This window comes from Sarcophilus harrisii, chromosome 3 (genome assembly GCF_902635505.1).
Source record: "Sarcophilus harrisii chromosome 3, mSarHar1.11, whole genome shotgun sequence".
Taxonomy (NCBI): domain Eukaryota; kingdom Metazoa; phylum Chordata; class Mammalia; order Dasyuromorphia; family Dasyuridae; genus Sarcophilus; species Sarcophilus harrisii.
The window spans coordinates 598,611,943-598,637,854 of NC_045428.1; the positions used below are offsets into that span (position 1 = coordinate 598,611,943).

The 25,912-nt window shown below is 40.0% G+C and overlaps 1 protein-coding gene across 2 annotated transcripts in view; it reads left to right on the forward strand.

Annotated features, from left to right (window-relative positions):
* Positions 1-212: 212 nt before the first annotated feature.
* The window catches only part of LOC100922374 (zinc finger protein 665), a 36,185-nt gene continuing 10,485 nt past the window's right edge, over positions 213-25,912 (forward strand). The window contains exons 1-3 of one of the 2 annotated variants that reach the window (XM_012545801.3): positions 213-706; positions 2,826-3,162; positions 5,666-5,757. In XM_012545801.3, coding sequence (XP_012401255.1) covers positions 3,132-3,162; positions 5,666-5,757 — 123 coding nt within the window. In that variant the 5' untranslated portion in view covers positions 213-706; positions 2,826-3,131. Of the gene's footprint in view, positions 707-737; positions 877-2,825; positions 3,163-5,665; positions 5,758-25,912 lie in introns of those variants that run through there. The other variant, XM_031963354.1, reaches the window with a different exon arrangement.

Here is a 25,912-nt window from a genome sequence, read left to right on the forward strand (position 1 = left end):
CTGGACCAGGGGCTCGCTCGCCTCTCGTCCCGGGGGTCAGGGCGATCATAAAGTCATCGCTGTTGTTCTAGTCGGACCACAGTGGGCTCCTGGGGCGCTTCAGGGGGCAATGAACTGCAAACCTCACGCTGGACACGGGATGGTTTAGAAAGAACGTGGTAAGTGTCCACACGTGTCACAACAGCTGTGGTCGCAGGGACCCGGACCTGAGCTCAGGTGCCAAGGAGATGGCCAAGCTCCGTAAGGGGTGGGAGCCGGGCTAGCCCTGGGCACAGAGCGCGGAGATCTCTACTCCTCGCTCCCCTCTCCAGTTTGTTAACAACTGTCTGTCCTACACCTTCATTCTTGGAGTCAGATCCCATCTGCGACAGGACACCTGCACCTGCCACCTGCCCCGTCCTGCTTCTTCCCCAGAGCGTGGCCCTAAAAGCTCAGGTGAGATGAGCGCCGCTGAGCTCTCTGGGAAATGGAGTCTCGGGAACCCGGCGGTGGCTGATGTTCGTTAGGCACAGAGGCGGAGAAGACTCCATTTCCCAGAAATCATCGGGATATCAGCCTGGGCCTGCGCCTTCAGATCCAGATCGCATCGATTCTTGAGAACTCTTGGAAGTTGTAGTTTCAGGGCTCGAGACGCGCAGGCGCTGTTCTCCGTGGGGCCCGGACGTTCCTTCGAGCCTTTGTTTCGTGGGTCAGCTCTGCAGCGCAGGTGAGGAAAAGGGGGAGGAGGGAAGCTGGGGTTCCCCGAGGTGTTTGAGTGTGGGTGTGCGGGCCCGTGAGCATGCGTGCCCTTGCGCAAGAGCTGCGGAGGTGGGGGAGGCCCTGTTGGGCCGAGGACGCTGGGGTCGCCGGGGTTTGGGTGCTAGCGTCTGTAACCGGGTATGGATGTCAGTTTAAGTACTCCCGGGGAGGGGAGGGGGGGGTGTGTGCGCCCGCGCGTGCGTGCATGAGCGTGGCCTTGCCCGAGGCTCGGAGGCTGTCAGTGCCAGTGAAACGGGGGGCTGGCCTGGGGGAAGAGGTCTGAGTGTGTTTGTGCCTGAGTGTGTGCGTGTGTGTGCGCGTGCACACCCAGGTGTGCAGAGGGGCGGGGCGGGCATGGGAGACTGAGACCGCGACCCCCGGACCTCCTTTCCTGCCCCGCTGGGTTCCCCTGGTGCCCGAGGATGCCCACGCCTGAGGCCTTTGTGAGCCCGCCGCGCCCCACGGGGCCTCCCTCCTGGAGGACAGTCCTGCCTGCAGGGGCGTGAGCGGCTACGTCCGAGTCCAGGCGGGCCCCGGAGTCCTGGGGAGAGAATTGGGGTGGGCGACAATCCTTTATTGTCCCGTGGGGCTGTAACTCTTAGGGCAGTCACGTGTCCCCCCCCCCCCCTCCCATTTAGCCGAAAGCACCTGCGCCGGCGTTTGTTTGGTTACAAAAATGTGGAGCGCAGGAGGGGGCGGGCCTTCGAGGCCCCGCCCCTCCTCCAGCTGGCGTTGTGATGGGCCCGGGAGGTCAGGTGGGGGCAGCCCAGGACGCGGGTGGGCGGGACGCTAGGGTGGGGCCGAGAGGGGCCTGGCTCCGCGGGGAGGACCTTTAGCGCAGGATTGCTGCGGGTGAAAAGCTGCAAGCTCTGGGGAGGGGCGCAGGGAGGAGCCCCGCGGTTGTGGGGAGGGGCGCAGGGAGGAGCCCCGCGGTTGTGGGGAGGGGAGCAGCTGCCCGCACCCCCTCCTCAAGTCCCCGGGCTTTGTTCCAGTGTCCTCTTGTTTTCCCAGGGGACCTCTCCTACCAGCCCTTTCCTTGTCTCTTATTTCTGACCCCCCCACACACACACACACACACTCCTTCCTTCCTTCCCTTTCCCGCTTCTTTCTCCTCTCAATCCCTCTCAATATATATATATATGTACCTTCATAGTGTGTGTATTGATTTGTACAGTAAATCCCAACTGCTGCTGTTTATTCTCAGAAAGCACGTTCGTTTAAGAGGCGACCTGCCCTAGATTCTAAGTCTGGGCCTTGAGAGACATGAGCCCCTCTGGGTTTCACAGCAAACACCCGGATGAGCCAGGAGCACCAGGGATGTTCCTCCTGGAGCCCTGAGAGGAGCAAACTTAGGAGCAAACTCTGGCTCAGACATATTCACAGCGGGATCTTCAGGCAGAACAGAGAGGGAGCCTCCCTGGCTCAACCTTTATCCGGTTCAGTTTCAACAAGCATTTATTAAGCTGCCTTTCTATGCCAAGGACTTGCCCTGTTAAGTCAGCCAGCGGTTTTTTTATTTTTTACTTGAGTGTTTTATTTTTCCAATTTCATGTAAAATAGAGTTCAGTATTCATTTTTGTGTGATTTTGAGTTCTGAATTTTTTCTCCCTCCTTTCCTTATGTCCCCTTTCCTCAAGACATTAAGCAATTTAGTAATGATTATATATGTACAATCATTTTAAACTAATTTCCATGTTAATCCTGTTCAGCAAGCATTTTTAAGTGCTTTTCTTAGGCTCTGGGAATTCAGGGAAAGGCAGAAATTAGGTCCTTTCCTTCAAAGAGTTCACATTCTAATAGGGGAGATAATATCACAGTAAAAGAATATGAGATACAAAAACAAAGCTAGGATTCTCCCCCATTTTTGAGGGCCCCTGCTTCAAAGAGTCTACTATTCATCCCTATCTCCTTCATAGATTTTGGGTGGAGAAAGATAAATGCCTTGTGCTAGTCCCCTAGTGTGTGTCGGTGGCCAGACTTTGACGTAGGTTTTTGAGACTCAGACGGGCCCAGTGTCTGTCCCATTGAAGAATGATTATCGAGTGTTTGGAATGGATAAAGTTCACTGGGGTCTCTTGTCTATCCAGGGCCTTTGACTGCTGCAGGAGCCTGGGCTGAGATCAGCGACCGAGCCACTCCACAAGTGCCAGCAGAAGGCTCCTCCGGGGGAGACGGGCTCCTGGGATGCTGGTCCGACCAGATGGACCCTGAGTTTGTGCAGGCCTAGTGAAGGCCAAAGAGCCTTAACAGAAACTTAGGGGAAAGGGAGTGTCCTTGGGAAACCAGCATCCCTCAGAGGGGGCTCCCACTGCCAGACACAGGCTGATGGGAAAGGCAACTCTTCATCTTGCCTTTGGAGGAAAGCCAGAGCATCTCGCGAGGCCGAGGTGATCATGGAGAACCTGGCCCAAGTGGTTGGGAGAGGTGAGGATGACCAGAGTTAGGGGCGGGTGGCCCAGCAAGTCGTGTTCCGAATTGGAATTCCTGGGGTGGTGTCCCTGTGCCCCTGACCTCACTCCAATGAGGTCCATGCCCCTCAGTTTCTAGGGCCACAGCGTTGTCCATAGGGGATGTCATTGGAGCTCTTCGTTGTCAGTGGGTCAGCCCCGGCTGGAGCTGGGGAAAAGATGTTCCGATCCATTGTAGCTCAAGATAGTCAGCTAAAGCTACAGATAAATCATTATGAACAGTGATGGAGTCACAGATCCAGAACTATCCAAAGATCTGCTTGTGTGGAGAAAACTATATATCCATCAGTACTTACACACAGCTATGGATAAACCCACATAGATATGTGGAAGTCCCTAGTGGATTGTGTGGTAAATCTCAGATCCAGCCCTAAACACGCTACTGCTGTATCACCCTGGAAAAGTCACTTAATCTCTTCCTTAGTACTCTCATCTGTAAAATGGGAATAATAATAGCACCTATTGTTGTCAGTTGTGAGGGTTGTTGTGAGGATCAAGTAAAATAATGTATTTATAAATATTAACTTTTGGGACAACTAGATGGCAAAGGGGATTGAGCACCAGCCCTGAAGTCAGGAGGAGTTCAAATCCAGCCTCAGGCATGTAATACTTAGTAGCTGTATGACTCTGGGCAAGTCACTTAACTCCAACTGCCTCATACACACACACACACACACATACACAAACCCAAATAAATGTTAGTTATTGTATATGTGCTTATGTCTATAAAGCATTTATATGTAGGATACTTCAAATTAGTCATAATATAAGTAGGCAGGCAGGCTCTCTTGTCCTTTCAGATTCTTTCCTTTTTCCTTCCTTGGTGTCCCCACTAGGTGCTTAATAAATGCTTATTGAGTGATTGTTGATACTTGATTACATCCTCCTCTCCATGTTCTAGCTCAGAGCTTCCTAATCTATGGTCCATGAACTTAGTTTTTAAAACATTTTGATAACTATCAAAATAATGGTTTCCTTTGCAATTGGTGCATTGTTTTATGCATTTAAAAACATGCTTCTGAGAAGAATTTCTGCCAAATTGCCAAAGGGGTCCATGACACACAAATGGTGGATTGTAGCTGCAGGGATGTGCTTTTCACACTGGGGAGGCCCTTCCCATCTCTGAGCCCCACTTAGGGAATTCCCCTGTCTGTATCATGTGTGTCCAGCAGAACTTCTTATTCTTTTTTTGGTTTATGGGCTCTGACTTTCTGCTGGACCCCCATAGGCCCCTTCACAGAATACTTTTTTTTTTAATGGAAGGAAAGGAAAACTCAAGAGGTTAATGAAAATAAAGATATAAATTATTGCCTTATCCAAGTTCGTGGACCCCTGAAAGCTAGTGATAAACACTATGGAGTTTCCTACTCCCCAAATGAAGGCCCTTGTCTTCGAGGAAGCTCTCAGGTATCATCCTCATTACATGAGAATATTTGAAGCCTGCCATGAGCCCCACAATCACTCCATCTTCCAGCCCTCTTTTTGTCTTCCCCTCCCTCTGCTAGAAATATGCTCCCTAAGAAATCAAGGTGGGTTAGGGTTGTTCCTGAAGGAGGAGTAGCTGGGAGGTAAGAGCCCATTCACCATTCTTCCCTTCATGCTTTCCGAAAGCACTGGCAGTTACTTTTTAAATGTTTACCCAAACATCATCTTGTTCTACAAATCTGTGATGTCATTTTTCTTCCCCATTTTCCATATTTGCAAAGTGAGATCCTAGAAATTGAATGAGAAGCTTATGTCAGCTGACATTAAAACTCTAATGCCTTAATCTTATTTTGGGCCTTATCCACCAGGCCTGTTTGAGACTAAAGCTGTATGGGGAGAAAATAACTTTGTCAAAAGAACCCTAAAAATTGCACCTGATGAGCTAGAGAGGAGAATTGGGGTACTTGTTCCCAAGGAAGTCAGGTGGCCTGGGGACCAGAGCTAGAGCCAGAAGAATTGGAGTTTACCTCCACCCTCAGTCACTGACCAGCCATGGGATCCTGGCATTGCCTCAGTTTCCTTATCTATAATGTGGCGGTGATAAATGCACTTACTTTCCGGGCTGTTTGTGAGGATGAAATGAGATAATATTTGTAAAGTGCTTTTTAAACTTTAATGCTCCCTATTCAGGAGTGTGCTATGAATATTGTGAGACTGATTACGATTATTATCCCTTATGTGAGAAGGCCACAGTTTGCAGCACCTCGCTGTACATTTAGCCCAGTTCAGACCTTAGTAGTTCCCTTAGTGGGACTGCTCTGACCACAGAGTCCGGGTCAGGGTCTCAGGCCTTGGAGCCCCTCTCCTTAGCCTTTTCCTGCAGTGTCTGGGGTGCTCTGCAGAGCCCTTTGACCTCTCTTTGTAGGGATCATGGGGTCACACACCCCCTTGGCTGTGTGGGGATTTCCCCACTGCTGAGTCTGAAGACGACACGTCAGGATCAGTCTCCCTCATGGCCCCTTTTCTCCCCTCAGCTTTCCCTTCTCAAGACTCCACCCTTCCCCAAGAGAGGGCCCCGGAGCAGGAGGAAGGAATGACCTCTGATCTCCTGTTGGATGGAATCCAGGTGAGTTGGATTTTTTTTCTCTGCTAACTGCTGGTTTCATTTCTTAGAGCAGATAAATCACCTTCCTTTGCCTTTGGTCTCTTCTCACTCATGTCCTTCTGAGGGCCCAGAGCCCCAGTTTTATTTTCAAGAAAACAAGCCTCTTCGGACAGATGATGTTGGGTTGATAAATTGTGAGAATGGAATGGTAAGTCAGCCAGTCTGAGCCCCCCAAACTGAGCTCGGGAAATGAAAGGCCGTGCCTGATCTCAGAAGGTAGAGAACTGGAATTAGACCCAGCGTCTTCTTTTAAAAGAATGATTGATATCTTTTGTTTTTACATCCTCTTCATTTCTTAATATGTTCAGGAAGTCCCTGATTAGTGTGAATAGTGAATCTCCCAAAGTATTTGAATTTTCTTTGTTTGAAATTGTAATTACATCAGATACAATTACTGCTCTCAGCCAATGGAAATATGCAGTGCAGATTCAAATAATGTGGTCACCTGAAGGATTCCTGATTCACAGAAGCTTACCTTCCCCTATTTCTTATTCAGGGAGTCATCTCTATAACAAGGAATTAAAAATGAAACAGCTCAGCAAAACTAATTAGCTTGGCGTTCAAGTTTGACGGATCTACCTCTTGGTCTATGGTCCCCCACCTCTGAAGTAGGGAAGGATGTTTGTTTTTGCACCTTTTCTTGGGGAATCAAGCTTGGTGTCCTTATCACTGTTGCGGTGTGGTTCTTGTGGGCTTTGTTGTAATTGTATATTTTGATTCCTGATTCTGCAGACTTCCATTGGCATTTGTCCTAAAAGTCTTCACTCACCTCTCCGTGTTACTGATAGTCATTATTCCTCATAGCACAGTAATATTCCCTTCCATTCCTGTATCACAGTTTAGTTATTTCTTGTGGATGGACACTCATTTTGTTTGCAATGGTTTGTCAATACAAAAAGCGCTACTATAAATCTTTTAGTGTATATGGAGGCCTTTTTCTCTCTTTAATTCCCTTAGAACACATACCTAGCAAGGGAGGACACAGATCTCTGGATTCCTAATTCACTGCAGTAGTGGTGTTAAAATCAGAAAGAAACCTATCTCTGTGGCTTGCATATTTATTTCAAAAACCCCACAATAACATTATGTTCTTTATTTCAGTGTAGGAACTTTTAAAAAAAAGTTTTGATAAGAGTATTTCAGTCAGTCATTTAGTCAACTAGCTTTTTAAAATCATCTACTGTATACTAGGCTCTGTGCTAAGTGCTGGGGATACTAACAAAAGCAAAAAGCGGTCCCTGAAGGGCTCCCGGACAATGTAAACAACTTTATCAAATAAGTTCTACGCAGGACAAATGGTGGGTAACCAGAGGAAAAGCACCATGAAGAATTGAGGAAGACTTCCTGTGGAAGGCAAACAATTGGTAAGACTTAAAAGGCAGCCGTGAGGAGGTAGACCTGCAGTAATCTAGGCCCGAAGGGTCAGCGCCGGTGTGGCGAGATTGTCAGGATGAATCTCCGGGGAGATGTCCCAGAGGTGGAAGTGCCAGGATGGGGTGGCTGTGCCCGGCCACTGTTTGTAGGTGCTTTGGGAATGTTTACTGAGTGACGGAAAGTTCAGAATTGAGGGAGGACGATGATACACTTGGCAATAAGAGGGAAATTTGGAAGAGATGAGGGAAAGAGGAATTCAGTTTTGAACTTGATGAGTTTCATATTCTATGGGACATCTAATTGAAGTGACCAAGGGGCAGTTAAGAGATAGGAGACTGGGGCTTAGAAGAGAAATTTGGATTGGGTCAGTGATGTGAGAATCACTGTATATAAATACATAAATAAATAGAATACATATAAAGGGAGGATTCATCCAATTTGTGGGAGCTAATGGGATGACCAAGTAAAATAGGGAGAAAAAAAGAAGGTCTGTTATAGAATTTGGGGGAGATCCATAGTCTATGGGCCTAAATTGGATGAAGGCCTGTAAGAGAAGATTGAAAACGGTTGGGAAGTCAGGGGAGAAGGACAATCAGGAAGTATTTTAAATAATTGGCTTCCTTTATAAGTCAGTGTATTTTATTTTATATATTCCATTCTTAAAAAGAGTCCCTAGATTTCCTCAGCCTGCCAAAGGGGTTGATGATGTTCTCCCTTGCTCTGCTATCTTTCCTATCCTTCCTTTTACTATTTGAATGAATGGTTTAGCAGTTTTTGTGGACTTTTACTACACACTCGGCATCGTCCCAAGTAAGTTCTGGGGATACAGATATAAGGGAGAAAAATCACCCCAGATCTCAGTGAGCTCACACTCTGCTGTAAAGGGGGCTCCTGGTTCAGACACCAAACCCCACCAGCCAGAGCCCTTCATTTCAGAGGCCAAGTCCAAGGCCCTGGGGATCGAGAGGTGAGAAGAATGGATGGAGTATTGGTGGCCCCTCTACATGGGTGGGCCTGGCCGTGGAACCCTGCTGCCTGTCCCCGTCTGCCCTTCCTGACTGCCCTCACTGCCTTCCGGGCTCAGCCCATGTCCCTCTTCCCTAAGAAGCCTTTCCTGCTGCCACTCAGCCCCTTCCTCCCAAGATGGCCATCCATTTATTCACACCTTCTGTAGCTTGTGTGCTCCTGTTCCTTCCATGTCATCTCCTGGCTTAGGTGAGCTTCTTGAAGGGAGGGAACTTGTGCCTTCTTTTTTACCCCTGGCATTTATATCGTAAGCTCTTTTAAGTTTAATAAAAGCTTTTCTTAAAAAGTGGGGTTTGAGTCCTGATTCAAAGTCTAGTGCACTGTCCCCCAATACCGTTTTTGGAAGCCTTTGTTGTTCACTGAAATCCTTACTTGGGGCACTGCACTTCCTGATCCTCTATGGTAATTCCCAATATGGAAATTCCCCTCTCTCTCAACTAGTATTTCAGATAGTCCAAGTTATTCTTTTGATCTGTAGCTTCCTTGGCTGCTAGGCCAGGTAGTTGGGGAAGATTTCCACTGATCGTTTTTGTTTGTGGTATGTATGTTATAAGTGGATCCTAAAACAGATTGGCTTCTGCCTGGGAGTGGGGGAGCAATAAGTTTTATTAAGCGTGTACTATGTGCAAGCACTGTGGGAATACGGTCTCAGGATTCTCAGTAACTTTTGAGAGAGGTGCTGTTATGACTGCCCTTTTACAGTGGCTGAAGTTGAGGCAGACTGAGGTTGCCTTGCCCAAACTCATACAGCTAGTGAGTATTTGAGGCTGGATTTGAACTCGGGTTGTCCTGATTCTAGGCCCAGTCCAGTCACCATTACCCTCTAGCCCCCAGGATGACGGGAAGTGAGGGGACAAGTGTTGGAGATCTCTGAACTCTGGGGCCTTGGAACGTCAGGAACTCAGTGCCTTGAGCCAACATGCGGAGGTTGGTAAAGGATTAGCAAATGTTTGAAGGCTGACGAACTGGCTAGAAGACCAAAGAATCACCTGGATTGGCTCCAAGGAAGAAATGTTGCAAAGCTCTGAGCCAGACCCACAAAGGCTGCACATAGAGTGTGCCAGATTAGGACTCATTTCTGTCATCAGAAACTTAGTGGGTTTGTTTTGAGCAGACACTGATCTTAACTTAGAATATGAATGAACAAATGAGTATAGCCATTGCTATATAACGTCCCGACATCTCTAGGGAATAAAGAGCATAGATATAATTATTCCCATTTTGCAAGTTTGTTTGGTTGGTTTTGGTTTTGACAAGGCAATTGAGGTTAAGTGACTTGCCCTGCTCCAAAAGTTTAGGTGACATGTCCATGGCTCTTGTATTCTTAAAGATTTGACACAGTTCTTTATATGTTTGAAATATGAGACGTTTATCTGAGAACTCTCTTAAGATTTCCCTTCCCCACTTCTCCCAGTTTTCTGCCTTCTGATCTTGGCTACATTTGTTATAGTTGCAGAAAAAAATTTTAATTTAATGTAATCAAAATTATAATATTACATCTTACAACATTTTCTGTCTCTTGTTTGTTCATAAAATGTTTCACCTGTCCTTAAGGCTAATAGAAATTTGTTACATGTTCTTCAAATTTTCTTGTAATGTCTCCCTTTATATTTAGTTCATGCATCCATTTGACCTTATCTTGGTAAATGGTGTAAGATATCTGTCTATGTCCAATTTCTGCCACCGTTTTTCAGCTTTACCCCAAATTTTTACCAACTAATGAATTCTTATCCCCAAACTTAAATCTTTACACTTGTCAAATACTGGATAACTATAGTCATTTACTATTGTAAATTGCATGCACTGATCTACTTTTCTATTTTTTGGCCAGTACCAAATAGTTTCAGTAATTACTGTCATATAATATGGTTTAAAATCTGATACTGCTAAGCCTCCTTCCTTTACATTTTTTTTTCCATTAGTTCCTTTTATATCCTTGACCTTTTATTCTTCCAGATATTTTTTTTTCTAGCTCCATAAAATAAATTTTTGGTAATTTAATTAGAATGACATTGTGTATATATATTTATATATGTGTATGTATATTTATGTATGTATGTATATGTTATCATATTGGGTCTTATCCTTGAACAATTAATATTTCTCCATTTATTTAAATCTGATTAATTGTGTGCAAAGTTTTGTTTTTTTTTTAATTGTTTTGTTCATATAGAATCTGGGTTTTTTTGGTTGGTATGTTCCCAAGAATTTTATACTGTCCAGAATTATTTTAAATAGAGTATCTTTAGCTATCTCTTCCTGGAAGAATCCTGTTGCTAATATATAGGAACATAATGTATTTATAACCAATAAAACATAATTTGAAGTCAGAAAGCTTTAACATCAGTCCAGTGTTTGATAACCCAAAGATCTAAGTTTTGAAGTCAAGAATTTATTATTTTAAAAAAGAATTGCTGGGAAAACTGAAAAGCAGTTTGGTAGAAACCAGATGTAAACCAATGTCTCACCAAGAAAAACAAGAAAAAGTACAACCAAGAAAAGCTCAAAATGGGTATGTGATTTAAAAGTAAAGGGAAAAAACATAAGCAAATGAGAGGAGCAAAAAAAAAACACACACACACACACACAAAAACTACCTTTCAGATCTGTGGGTAAGAGAAAAGTTATGATCAAACAAGATAGGATTATGGGAAATAAATGGATAATTTTGATTGCATGAAATTTAAAAGGTTTTCCTCAAGCAAATATAGCCAAAATAGAAGGAGAGCAAGAAACTAGGGAAAATCTTTGACGGCAAATTTCTCTAATAAAAGCCTTGTTTTCAACTACACAGAGAACTCTGAGCCAAATTTATTAAAAAAAAAAAAAAAAAAAAAAAAAAAAGTAATTCCCCAGTTGATAAATGGCCAAAGGATACAAATAAGCAGTTTTCAGAAGCTATCAACTCATATGAAAAAAAAAGACTCTCACTACTGATTAGAGAAGTACAAATGAAACAATTCTGAGATACTGCCTCACACTGATAAGATTGGCAAACATGACAAAAAGAAAAAGTGAAAATCCTGGAGGGGATGTGGAAAAATAGTGACACTGTTACAATGTTGAGTTATGAATTGGTCTAGTCATTGTGGTAAACCATTTGGAACTGTTCCCAGAGGGCTAGAAAACTGTCCATCATGCTTGACCCAGCAATACCATTACTTAGGTCTGTACCACAGAGATCAAAGAAAAGGGTAAAGGACCCACACAAACAAAAATATTTATAGCAACTCTTTTTGTGGTAGCAAAAATTGGAAACTGACAGCTGCTTGTCAGTTGGAGAATGATTGAATAAATTGTACTTAGTGATTATGATGGAATATAAGAAACGTGGAGGGGGATAGTTTTAGAAAAACCTGGAAAGACATTAATTAATGCATAGTGAAGAGGAACAGAATGAGTAAATGCAACATTGTAAAGATGATCAGCTGTGAAAGACTTAGCTGCTTTTATCAGTTCAATCCAAGACAATCCTAAAAGACTCATAATCAAAAATACTACCCATCTCCAGAAAAAGAACAGATGAAACCTGGAGGAAGGATAGAATTTGAAACTCAAAAAAAAATTTTTAATGGATGTTAAAGTATATAAAAATAAGACACTAGTATCCGGGGTGCATCGAGACAGGGCTTCATATAGAAAGACATGCTGGAGGTGGGTTATGAAGGAAATTTGAAGCTCTCAGCAGCAGGGGTGGGTTGGGAAGGGGCATGAAAAACAGCCAATATGAAAGAGATGGATAGGATGGCATCACCCATGAGGGAGGGGAAGGCCGTTCTACAGGACTCCGAGAAGTAAAAGGGAAAGTAGACATAAGGAAGCTGGAGAGGCAGGAGGCTCACAGCTAGGACATGGAGGGCTTTAAGGGCCACACTGGTAGTTTATTGGGTCCTGTAGGGCAATAGGAAATCAGGGGCCTTTTTTGGACTCAAATCAGTTAACGAGTGCTTTGTGTTCATGGAATTCTCCATGCTGTGTATAGACACATGCCTCTAGAGGTGTATTGCTTTCCCACGATCCTGCCTACAATGGATTGGAGAAGTTTTGCTACTTTGATAGGAATAAGCTATTACCCCATGAATATCTTACTTGGACTTTGTTTCATTTTTGGCAATATAGATTATTTTTTAAAAATAGATTTTGATTGGTATCTTTTGTTTGTACTTTGCTTAGATTTCCCATTTTGTCACTTTTCCTTTCTTCTCCCAGAGAACCATCTCTTTTTACAAAGATTTTTTTTTTCAAATAAAGCAAAAGCAGCAGAAGAAAAATAATCTTCTGTTGAACACTTTTCAGTGTTTTTTCCTGGGTGTGTGTGAGCTGTTCATGTGCTTTGGCCAGTTACCCACTGGAAAACTGTGTCACCTGCTTCTAGATACTGAGGGCCATGTGCTCACCTGTGATGTCCTACAGTCATCCCCATTCTCGGGCTTCTCTTTTTCTCTTGGTTCTTTTTTTTTTTTTTTTTTTTTTTTTTTTAAAGATATATATATTTGTTGTGAAGAGATCAGGTTGTTGCCAGCCCTTGCCTCAGAGGCGTCTTGGCTCCAGGCCAGTCCTGCTGCCAGGAGTCTTTCCTCGCCCCTTTTGAGATCACCCCTTGTTTATGTGTTAGTGCTTTCATGTTGTCACCTGTACTGGACTGGGAGCTCCTTGAAGAGAGGCTCTGGCTTTAGCCTTTCTTTGTACCCCCAGGGTTTGGGTGGTCAGTGGCACATAGTAGGTGCTTAATAAGTGCTTGGACTGACAGACTAACACTTGCTTCAGAGTTTTTGATGGAAATAAGATAGTTATCTTCTTTTCTCTTTATAAATTAAATCATTTATAAGTGATACTGTACATCAGTACAAGTAAGTGAAATTATTACTGACCACGTATTTTTCTTTAGTTGTGTGACTTTTCAGTCCCTCACTAGAAGTTTTCTTCAGTGTGCTTTGTCTATCTACTGTCATTGAGTTTTCCTCTTCCAGGATCCTCGTTATTTATGCTCTGATCTGCTGTTTCTATGTGCTTGATTTTTACATTTTTTACTAAAGATCTTTGCAGATTCCTTTCTGTTTTTCATATTTGTTCCTTACTCACATTTTAGTATTTCATTCCATTAATGTCCCACAGTTTATTTAATCTTCTTGTATTATTGATATTTAAGCTGTCTGTGGAATTGGTTTTCTTTGTTTTGCAGTTATAAAAATATTGCTAGGAAAGTCTTTGAGCCATTGGCTTTCCCCAGTAACACTTAAAGGGCCTGCTTCTAGAAATAGAATTATAGGGTCACTCAGCCAGCCAACAAGCATCATCACTAAGAGCCTCAAGCACCATGCTTAGTGCTGGCTCACAAACTATGATAGTTGTTACTTAATCAGCACATGGATTACTTTGATAATATTCAGCAAGTTTGTGAATGTAAATGAGTTTACCTGTTTAACAATGATTAGTATTGTTGTCAATTTGATGGATCTAAGGACCTCATTGACGTCTTTGATTTTTAATGAAGCCGCGGATGTTTCAAGTGATTATTAACAGTTTGGCAGCTAGATGGCACAGTGGAATCAAATTGTATGTCTTCAGTCACTTAGTAGCTGTGTAACCCTGGGCAAATCCTCTATTTACTGCTATTTCCTCATCTTTAAAATGAGTTTGATAAAGCACCTATTTCCCAGACTTTTTCTGAAAATCATATTTGTAAAATATTTAGCTTGTGTAATTGGCATATAGTAGGCATTTAATATAACTTGTTAAATCTAACTGTAAAAAAATTTTCTTTTGAAAATTATTTGATCATATCCTTAGTCTATATTTTTCTACCAAAGATTTGTGAATTTTTTATCTTTCCTTATATATTTTAAATTTCAAATTTTTGGGGTAATATTTGCCATCACTTTTTTTCCCAACCTGTTTGTTGGTTGTTTTTTTTTTTTTTATTAACAGTCTTCTGCAAACATAAATATTCAAACATGAAAAACAAAAAGGAGAATCAAATATTAAACTGTGAACTTCTATTAGTATTTTAAGTATATATTAAAATAATGCATATTTATTTTAATAAATGGGTAATAATTGCTCAATTTGTCATTTTATGAACATTTTTTGTTTTATTAACGTTCTTTTCAAAACAGTCACTTTTCTACTAATCTGTCTTTTCTTCCCCAAAGATCTTTTACTCTTGTAACAAATAATAGTCAACAAGACAAATTAGCACACTGTCCACATCTGAAAATGGATGTGTCATTATGTATTCCATTATCTCACCAATAATAGGTAAGTTTGTTCATCCCTCTCTGAAGTCATAGTAGGTCACATCTTGCAAAGTTAGTTTCTTTTGCACTGTTATAGTTACTTAAATTCCTGATTTATAATTCTGTGACCTGAAAGGAAGAATATTTCATCTTTTGTGCCCCAGGACTGAGATTGCAGCTATCTGAAGTTAGCAAAAGTTCACTTTCCTTGACAAAAACAAGACAAAAAAAGTAAAATGAGGGTTGAGCAGCTCTGTCTTCTCTTCATTTATTATCATTGTCCCCTCAACATCAAACAGTGGTCTTCTCCCTCTTAGCATTCTTTTCCCTTTTTCCCCTCTCTTTCTCTTCCTTTTCCTCCCCTCCATTTCTCTTCTTTTGTATAGAGGAACTCTCTGGGGTGAAGAGGACCAGTGCAGGTATAAGGCACATTTCCAACAACTTAAAGACTTAGACAGTTTCAGTTTAGTGACTTGCCAGGAGTCATATAACCAGCATGTGTCAGAAGTGAGACTTGAACTGAGGTCTTCTGGCTACAAGACCAGCTTTCTATTTGCTATGATCTGTTTCCTTTTTCCCCTCCATCTACCACCTCCTGATAGAACCCTTCTTGTCATCCTGAGCAATTTTTGCTAGATATATCTCATTCTGAGCTTTAACATTCCTAACCTTATTTGTATAGGACCGTACCTTACTTCATTCTTTGTTACCTGCTCTTGCTTCCATTTTTTGTATAATTTTTTAAATTGTATTTTATTTTTCCAAATACATGCAAAGATAGTTTTCAACATTTACCTTCACAAAACCTTGTGTCCCAAATTTTTCTCCCTCTCCTCTCCCATTTCCCCTCCCCAAAACAAGCAATCTGATATAGGTTAAACATGTGCATTTCTTTCTAAACATTTCCATATTCATCATGCTGAGTAAAAAAAAAAAAAAATCAAATCAAACAGGAAAAAAAAAAAAACACAAGGTGGGGAAGCAAACAAAAAACAACAAACTTAAAAAAATGAAAATTCTAAGCACTGATCCAGATTCAGTCCCTGTAGTTCTCTCTCTGGATGTGGATGATACTTTCCATCCCAAGTTTATATAAATTGCCTTGAATTACCTCATTGTTGAAAAGATCCACATCCATTACAGTTGATCCTCACATAATTTTATTGTTGTGTTCATATTCTCTTAGTTTTGCTCACTTAGCATCAGTTCATGTCTTTCCACACTTTTCTGAAATCGTCCTCTCGTCATTTCTTATAGAACAATAATATCCATTATATTCATATACCACAACTTATTCAGCCATTCTCCAACTGATGGGCATCTACTCCATTTCTAGTTCCTTGCCACTACAAAAAAGGGCAGCTATAAACATTTGTGAATCCTTTTGTCTTTAAGATCTCTTTGGGATACAGGCCCAGTAGAAACACTGTTGGATCGAAGAGTATCTACGGTTTGAGAGCTCTTTGGGTATAGTTCCACCTTGCTCTCCATCATGGTTGGATCATTTCACAATCCACCAACAATGCATTAATGTCCCATTTTTTCCCACATGCCCTCCAACACTCATCATTATCTTTTCCTATCATCTTAGCCAATCTGAACATGTGAGCTGTCTCAGAGTTGTTTTAATTTGCATTTCTCTTATCGGTAGTGGATTGGGTCATTTTTTTTCATAGATTAAAAGAGGTTTTAATTTCTTCATTTGAAAATTGTCTTCATATCATTTGACCATTTTATCAATTGAAAAATAGCTTGTATTCTTATAAATTTGAGTCACTTCTTTATATATTTTAGAAATGAGGCCTTTATCAGAAACATTGACTATAAAAAGTTTTCTCAACTTTCTGCTTTCCTTCTAATCTTGACTGAATTGGTTTTCTTTATACATAGCTTTCTTAAAAGTTGGTTGGACTATATAAATATGTATACATATATTGTATTTAACATATACTTTAATGTATTTAACATGTATGAGACTACCTGCCATTTAGGAGAGGGGGTGGAGGGAAGGAGGGGAAAAGTTGGAACAGAAGTTTTTGCAAGGGTCAATGTTGAAAAGTTACCCAAGCATCTGTTTTGTCAATAAAAAGCTATAATAATAATAATAATAATAATAATAATAAAAGTTGGTTGGATAGTTCCCTTATATGTGCATGTATCTGCACAGTCTGCATTCCCTAGTAAGTCATCAAACTGCAAGCATAGTAGTATTAGAGAAGGAGTAATTCAAAGCTCTTTTCTCAAAGTCACTATCTCTTGCTGCTTTTCCCTCTTCCTATGAGAAAGTATTTAAACCTACTTAGGGGAGGGAGTGAAAAGAGGAAAATTCTTGTAAAAAGCATAAGGATTGTATTTCTTTATTTGCAAGCAAGAGCCATATTCTTATTATCACCATTCATGGCCCAGCTTTTTTGTGACTTCCAATAGGCTTCAATAAATCATGGTTTAGATATTTAAGTTTTATAGCTAGACTTTTATTTTTCTGATGCAAACAATAGATTACCACAAAAACAACCCATTTCCAAAATATTTGCTTTGGGGGAAAATAGAAAGAAGATCCTGACTGTCTCTTCTATCCAGTACTCAGTATGATCATTTCTTATAGAGCAATAGTATTATATTACATTCATATACCATAATTTATTCAGTTAGATAACTTTTCCTGGACAATATATTTTATTCTCAGGCTAACACTTAACTGCTTTTCTGGTTCCAAATCTAGAGATTTTTCCCTAATTTAATATAATCACTTAAGTTTGGTTCCCCAATTTTGAATCTTCAGAGAATTTCAGTCTTTATATCATTACTTTAATACTATGCCTAATATAATATTTGATAGAATTGTAAATTTGTCTAATTCTAATGTTTTTTCTTAGGAAGCTCATTTATGACCTGTTTTTCTACCTTTTAAAATTAACAATTAGATTCTTAAAAATAATTTCACTTTCTGTATCATTATCACTACCATTTGTGTATAAAATTCAATTAATCCTTAGTTAGTAAAACCTTAAAACTTAAAGGCTGAATTTTTGTGATTGATAGATTTGGAAGCCAATCACATATATCTGACATTTTTGCTATCTTCAGATTTTACTATTTCTATTTAATTAGGAAACTTTTACATTACATTTTTATCTTATTATTTTGTCTAATTATTTTATTCTTTGGAGATTATAATCCCTATATTATCATTTGACCTGAAATAAAAGTTAAAATTGCAAAAGTTCATCTTTGCATCCTATGATAATAACTCAGAAGTGTATTATATTTACAAAACTTCTTGATTATAGAAATTTGCTATAAAAGGAAAAAGAGGCATGGTCATATATCTGGGAGAAAACTCTCAACTCTGTTTGATTCCAGGCATGAGTTATATCTTATAACCAAACACAGATTGTTAAAGACAAGGTTTAAGATTAACTAGGTGGGGAATTTTTCTTTTCAGCAAGGAAATAGCACAAAGGGGAAACTAGAATCAGGTTAATGCTACCTAGGCTTTGTCCTAGGTTGTCCCTATAACCTTTCCCAGTCATAAACATCTACCTGAGCAGTCCTCAGACTGGTGTACATAACATTTTTATTGTCTTTATGACAATTCAGATAACTGTCCCAGTAATCAAAGCTCAAACAACAGTATATTTAGAGTCCCAGTATTTTTTACATAAAACAACAAAATTTCTCTAACCACAACTTAGAGTTTGGATATTTCTCTTCCTGTTTCCCTAATAGTTGCCATTTCATTAATGCTTTATTTATAAATTAAAACCACCCATATTCTGGGGTGCAGATACCTGATGTTTAACTCATCATTAACATGTAAACTTATATCTTTAAACCACCTCACATACTTTCATAATGGTCAGATTTTCAAATGATCACATCCTTTTAAAAGCCCAATTCATGGGTGATAACATTCTAATTTAAAATTTGCGGGTTTTTTTTTTTAAGCTTTTTATTTTCAAGACAGATGCACGGATAATTTTTCAACATTGACCCTTGCATTGTCTTGTGTTTCAGATTTTCCCTTCTTTCCCCCCATCCCCTCCCCTAGACAGCAAGCAATCCAATATATGTTATACATGTTATAAAAATGTATGTTAAATCCAATATGTGTAAACATATTTATGCAATTTTCTTGCTGCACAAGAAAAATCAGATCAAAAAGTAAAGTAAATGAGTAAGAAAATAAGATGGAAGCGAACAACAACAAATAGAGTGAGAATGTTATGTTGTGATCCACAGTCAGTTCCCACAGTCCTCTCTCTCTCTGCGTGTAGATGGCTCTCTTCAACACAAGATCATTGGAACTGGCATCAGTCATCTCATTGTTGGAAAGAGTCACATTCATCAGAATCGATCATCATATAATGTTGTTGTCAATGTGTACAATGATCTCCTAGTTCTGCTCATTTCACTTAGCATCATTTCATGTAAGTCTCTCTAGACCTCTCTGAAATCATCCTGGCTGTTTGTTTCCATAACATTCATATGCCATAATTTATTCAGCCATTCTCCAACTGATGGGCATCCATTCAGTTTCCAATTTCTTGCCACTACAAACAGGGCTGCCACAAACATTTTTGCACTTGTGGGTCCCTTTCCCTCCTTTAAGATCTCTTTGGGATATAGGCCCAATAGAAACACTGCTGGGTCAAAGGGTGTGCAGTTTGATAACTTTTTGAGCAGAGTTCCAAATTGCACTCTAGAATGGCTGGATCCGTTCACAGTTCCACCAACAATGCATCAGTGTCCCAGTTTTCCCATATCCCCTCCAATATTCATCATTATCTTTTCCTGTCATCTTGGGCCTTCTGAGAGATGTGTAATGGTACCTCAGAGTTGTCTTAATTTGCATTTCTCTAATCAATAGTGGTTTAGAGTACCTTTTCATATGATAAAATTTTCTTTGTCTTACAGCATGTCTGCTCAATGTTAATTTAGAATAACACAATAAATTTCAGATGACAGTCAATTGAATTTCCAAATTATCTCATGTAAAAATTATTGATTTTATTACCTTTGGCATTTTTAAAACCACTTTAAAATTATCAAATATGGAATAATTACATTCAGTTAGAGAAATAATAATAATGTAGCACTTCACATATGCCAGTCACAGTGTTAAGTACTTTACACTCATATCTTTTCAATCTTACAACAACCATTAATATTTTTCCCTTTACAAATCAACAGAGTGGGGTAAGTAAAGATAAAATAATTTGGCATTAATTACATAGTCAGTACATTGCTGCAGCTGGAACATAAAAGGCCGGCCTCCTCCAGGGTAGAGGCTAGCTGACTGCCTCCCTCCAGTCATGCTGCCAGAGCCCTTGGACTCTCTGTCAGTCTCTGGGGGTTCTTGCCCAGGGCCTGCCCTGCCTTAGAAACACTGACTGGGCTTTGTGGGTGTGACATGGCCGAGGGGCCCCTGGTGGTTTCCCCCAGTGGTAGTTCCAGGTTGCAAGGCTCAGGGAATGTTGGTTGGGGGACCTGAACCACACACCTATGCTGGGGTTGGGGGAGCCTCTGGGGCAGCCTGCCGGGGTGGGGGGTGGGAAAGGAACCCTCTGCAGCTGCCACCACCCCCTTTCTGCCAGGTGGGCAGAATTCAAGTTTCCCTGCCTTTCTCCAGCAATCTCTTTTCTTAATCTGAGGTGGGGCAGGTTAACAGGCACATGGACTGGAGTGCTCTTGCCAATATTCCCCACAATGGTGATACATCCATGACTCTGGGAAGGGCGTGTAGCATGCTGAATCATTAGAGTTGAGGAAGGGTCCCTCAAGACTTTCTAGGATGTTTTCCTTTTTTCAGCATCTACCCTAGCTTTTATTTGAAAATATTTTTCTTTCCTAATGGTGCAGAAAGGACCAAAATAGGAAGTCAAGGAAAGGTTAAAAAGGGGTTGCTATTTGCCTCTTTTTTCTTCACTTCATTTCTGGGCTCTCTGCCAACTAACTTTGCTTCACTGCCCTAGAATAATGAAGCTAGTGATCTTGCAAATTTTAAAAACTTAAAAATAAATTTGTATAAGATTTAATCCTTATTTTCCCTCAAAATAAATTCTCAAAGTGATACTTTTATTAAGACGTTTTAGTGGGGGTTAAGATCCTAGAATTACCCCAAAATCTCAAGAGATTTTCCTGTAATTTCAAAATGACTAATTGCCAAGCTCTTTATGATTAATCTCAAATCATCCAGAATCTGCTAAAATGTTTTTAGTGTTTTGCAACTTTAATTATCTAACTTTATTTCTGTAGCCCCAACTTGGCCAGTGCTGGGACCACAGGAAAAAAAGGTCTTAGTTTTCCTCTTTTTTATAATCTCCTGTGGAAAGCTTATGGTGAGAGTTAGTAAAGTTAATAAATCTTTCCCAGTGTTCTCTCTTACTTGCAGTCCTCAGAAGTTTTACTTGGCTGGCTGCAATTTAAGACTTTCTTTTAAGTAAGTTTCTTAAAATTTTCAAGGCAAGGTGCTTCTACCATCATATCTCAAATAACCTTCACCACACTGGGAATATTTTCTCTTTTTCTTGTCCACCTACTGCAGGAGAAAACAGGGAGAACACATTTCCTTTTAAAGTCTTCTTGTAAGCCTGAAAGCTTCTTCTCTAGAGCCACTCACCTCACCCCCCAGTATTCCATAGGGAAAAGACAATGAATGCACAAAGTTCCCACTGTATCGTATCCTTCCTCCTAGGAGGATTTGCCAGACACAGGGGCCAACGAGCACTGGGATCCAAAGTAGTCCCCCCAAGCTTTGGGGACATATGGGACACCAGCTCAGAGAGGAGGGGGGAGCTTACTTTGGGTTAGAGAGGGTCTGGGTCAGAGGTTTTGTCTCATGTTGGTACAAGAAATGGTGAGCTTTCAGGTGTGTGTTGTAGTGTCACCTCTGAAAGAACTCGGGCCCGTTCAGCCTCCAGCCCAAGCAAAAGCCTTTTAGTGAGATCTGTGCACTCCGTCAGCAGGTGGGCCAAGCTCTCTGAAGGCGTTAGCAGCCTCCCAAGCAAGGCGAGGCTTTTACAGAGTAAATGGTGCTGATTCCGTCACAAGGTGTGTGAAGTCCAAGGTGCAAGGAGGTGTTGGCTACTCGGGAGGGCCTAAAGCCTTGGTGGACTGTTGGTGTGGCTCCCCAGAATGCATGCAGAAAAGCCCACTTAGGGGATGTTAATGTGTGTGACTTATAATGTAATATAATCGTTATGTTAATATACATATAAATATAAAATGATATATAATACGACATATCATATGTATAGATATAGTAATATACTACATACAGCCCATGTAATGTCAGGGGAAAGACTGAGGTTTGCGGTCCTGTGTCCTATTCTGCATCCTATGGGTGCTGCTTCTTATTGGCTGATTTCTGTGTTATGTTTTGTGTGACATGGCCCAGAATATGATAGCCTGCTCATGATTGCAGTGAGACTCTTGAGTTATGATTTCTGTGGGGCTGGGGCCAGTAATCAGAATCTCTTCAATAAAAAACTAATAAAGTTGGAGAGATGACATATGTAACTCCTCAGAATTTTATAGTTACCAAGAGTCTTGGAGGAAGGCTAAATAGGGTTTAGTTATGGTTCTGTTATGTTTGGATGATCTCAGAAGAATGGAAGGGGAGAAGAGGCATGCAGTGGTAGGAGAGAAGGGAAAGGAAAGGAAGAATGGGGTTCATTATCTCATTTAAGTGGGGATAAGCAAAGAAATATTTATGTAATGGGAAAGGTGGTGGGTAGGAACTAGCACTCCTTCAATCTCACTCATAGGTTCAAGGAGGAAAGAATAAACATACATACAAAGATGGGTGCAGAAATTCATCTTACCCAAAAGGGAAGGAGGAGGGAAAGAGATTAAGAGAAAGAATTATGGGGAGATAAAAAGGAAGGTAGAATTCCTATAAGAGATAAAGCCAGGGTTTAAAAAATGGTTTTCATAAATAGAATGAGTGTGTTTGATGGAAAAAATTGTGGGAAAAAATGATAACTATGGAAGGGAAAATGGAAAATGAAAATGAAGAATCTAGCACAAGAATTTAAAAAATCTTGCTCATTCAACAAACCCTGAAAGTTAAAGTAAACCAAATGAGACTCCATAAGGCAATAAGAAATATATCAATCAAAAGGCTGAAAAAAAATACAAGAAAATGTAATATATCTCATAGCGGGGGAAAAATAAAAAACTGACCCGAAAAACAGATTGAGGAGGGGAAAAAATGTAATTATCATGGGCCTATCTGGATATCATGATCAAAATAGAAAGAAATGTAAAAAGAGAATTACTTGAGTCAAGGGAAATAGATTCCACCAATTCCCTCCTGAAAGAAACCCCAAAATTGAAATTCCTAGGAACATCATATCCCAAATCCAGAGTTTCCAGGTGAAAATAAAAATACTGCAAGCAGTCATAATTCAATTACCAAGGAACCAATCAGAATCACACATGACTTAGCAACTACATCTGTAAAGTAATGGAGAGCTTGAAACACAATATTCCAGAAGGCAAAGGATTATAACCAAGAAAAATTTATCCAGTAAAACTTGACCATGATGCTACAAGGTGGGGGGGAGGGGTCTGGGGAGGGGAGAAAAGCCCTTCAAATAGAGAACTTCCAAGAATTCCTAATAAAAAGACCAGAGCTGTATAGAAACTGTAGTTTAAACATGGGAATGAAGAGAAACATAATGTAAAAAATTAATGAACACTGACAAAAGACTTAACATTCCAAGAAAGGGAGATGATACATGTGTTCCCTATGAATACTTTTCATCATCATGGGTCATATAGTGAGTTCAATTAGACAAAGTCTTGGAGTGATTCTATTAAATTTCGATCTTAATAATGCAAAGAGAAAAGAGATAGGAAAATTATGGAAAATGGTGCACACATACATTGTTGCCGACTAATTGCTCATGTCGGGTATTCCAAGAAAAGGAGGCTCCATTCTTTATTGTGATGAAAGGCAGTAGCAGGGCATACCTGTAGTGTAAGTCCATGTGGAGGTTTTGTTTCTTAAACTTTTTTATGTTTGTGTTGGTGGTGATTTTGTTGATTCCTCCCCTCCCCAAACTTCGTAAGGAGGAGGGGGTGGTAAAAGATGAAGGATGTGACTCAAGTTCAAGGATGTTCAAGACAGAGTTGGCTAATGACCTGCCCATATTATTCTTAACCTAACTAGAATATTTATGAGTTTTAACTTATAACATTCCTAACTGTAGCCAATGATTCATTTAACCCATTTATACATACAAGGAGGAGAAGTAGATGAGGACAACTGACATCTGAACATCTCTTCTGAACTGGTAAAAAAAGATGGAAGAACACATAGACACGATTGAGTATAGAAGTACAATTTCACTCAGTAGGGAAATGGGGAAAGGGAAGAAGGGAAGACAGGAAATTAAAGGGAAAATAGATGAAGGGAGAGAAAAATCCTAAACAAAACAAACTCAGTATAAGCAAAAGATATTTATACTTCCTTTTGAAGTTGTAAAGGGTGGGAGGTACCCATAAAGTTAGAAATAGATAAATAAGTCATGGCTTATAAATGAGATGGAATACTATTATGTTGAACTCGTAGTAATATAATGAACAACCAGGAGTCAGATGACTAATGACGAAAAGTTAACTACCTCCAAATCAAAAAGTAAAGGATGTAAAATTCACCAACTTTTTTTAATGGTTAGTATGGAAATTTATTTTGACTTACTGTTCCTACTTTCAATAGATTTAATTTTCTTGTGTTCTTTAATAGAAAAATGAGGTGGAGTGGGAGAAAGAAGAAAGCCAATCTTGTGTAATTAAATTTTTTTTAAAAATTTTAACACAAATTTTATCAACCATTTAGAGAACAAATAACTTTAATCTTTAAATTCTTCTCAAAAAATTGGGAAGAAGAGTCCTAACAAACTCTTTGTTTGAGACAGATGTAGTACTAATAATACCTAAACTATGTAAAAATAGTAAAGAAAGAAATATACAAACCACTATCTGTGATAACAACTGATGTCAAAATGTGAGCAAAGAACCTACAGCAACAAATTAAAACTATCAGGCCCTCTGATCTGTTTGATTTATACTAGGAATGCGGTTTGATTCAGAAACATTATAAATAGGACACCATATTAATAATAAAATCATATAACTATCAACAGATGCAAAAAATCCCTTTGACAAATACCAAACACTTTATATTAAAACAACAACAACAACAACAACAACAACATTAAAAAAGAGTTGAGCTAAATAGATATTTCCCGGTGTGTTGAAATTGTTTCTTATTCTGGACCTCCTGATCATGACCCTCATAAAATTGTGTTAAATATTAACTGAAATTCTCCTTCTGGTAATATGTGTTGAATTAGGAGAAGCCATCTAAGTGCTGCTTGTCATTGTCTTGAGCCTGTGTTATGTAAATTCCCCCCAAAAATCCAGATCTTCAACAGGTCCAGATCTGCAGAACATCAAAAAGGTGCTGATAACTTTGAATTTGAAGTTTTCCCAATAACTCAGAGATGTTTTTGGTATGTTAACGAATTAACCCCAAGGTAGCACAAATAGGTGTGGAGCTATTTCCTCAAAAAACTCTATAAAAATGAAACACAAACTCTTGCTCACTCCCCCCAACCTTCAGTACTCTTCCTTCTCCACTAGGCCCATGGTTCCCAAATCTAATCCATGGTTATATGAGTGATATTCTGTCTTCCTCCTGACCACTTCCCCTTACCGCCTTCCTTCCCCATCCCACTTCCTGTCCCCCTGCCACTGTCTATCTCTGTACCACATTGCACTATTTATCTCTGCCTTTCTAGACTTTCACAGTGTGATTGCCATCCCATTTCCCTCTGCCAATTGTGATTTTTTTTCCTGGTGAGTACCCAAAAAATTGGGTGTGTCTGTCCCTATTTCATAATTTCATAAATTATCAGTTCATTAATATGGCAATTAGTATTAGATATTAAACACAAAATTAGCATAATCTGAAAAGAAAAAATATCAGAGGTGTTTTATAACTAGAGGTAAAAGAAAGATGTCCATTAATACCATTATTTCATATATTTCTAGAAATATTAACTATAATTAAAAAATATAAAATTGAATAAACTCATGCAAACCATTCTGGAGAGCAAATTGGAACTAGGCCCAAAGAGTTCTCAAACTGCATAACTTTTGCTCCAGCAGTGTCACTACTGGTCCTGTATCCCAAAAAGAACCCTGTAGAGTTAGCTAAAATTCACCACAATAATAAGTTGAGTAAAATTAAATAAAATTCTTAGTCTCTCTCTGTATCATCAACAAAATGTAGAAGGAAGAATTAGAGAAATTTCTTGTAAAATTTCATAGTATTTCCAAAATGGGTAGATCAAATCACAGCTCCCATGTTAATTTTTTGTGCATTAATGTATGCAATTTAGTAACTTTGTACCCCAGAAGTCACCAACCTGTTCCTTCCGCTTGACCTAGCCAAGCCACTGCTAGAC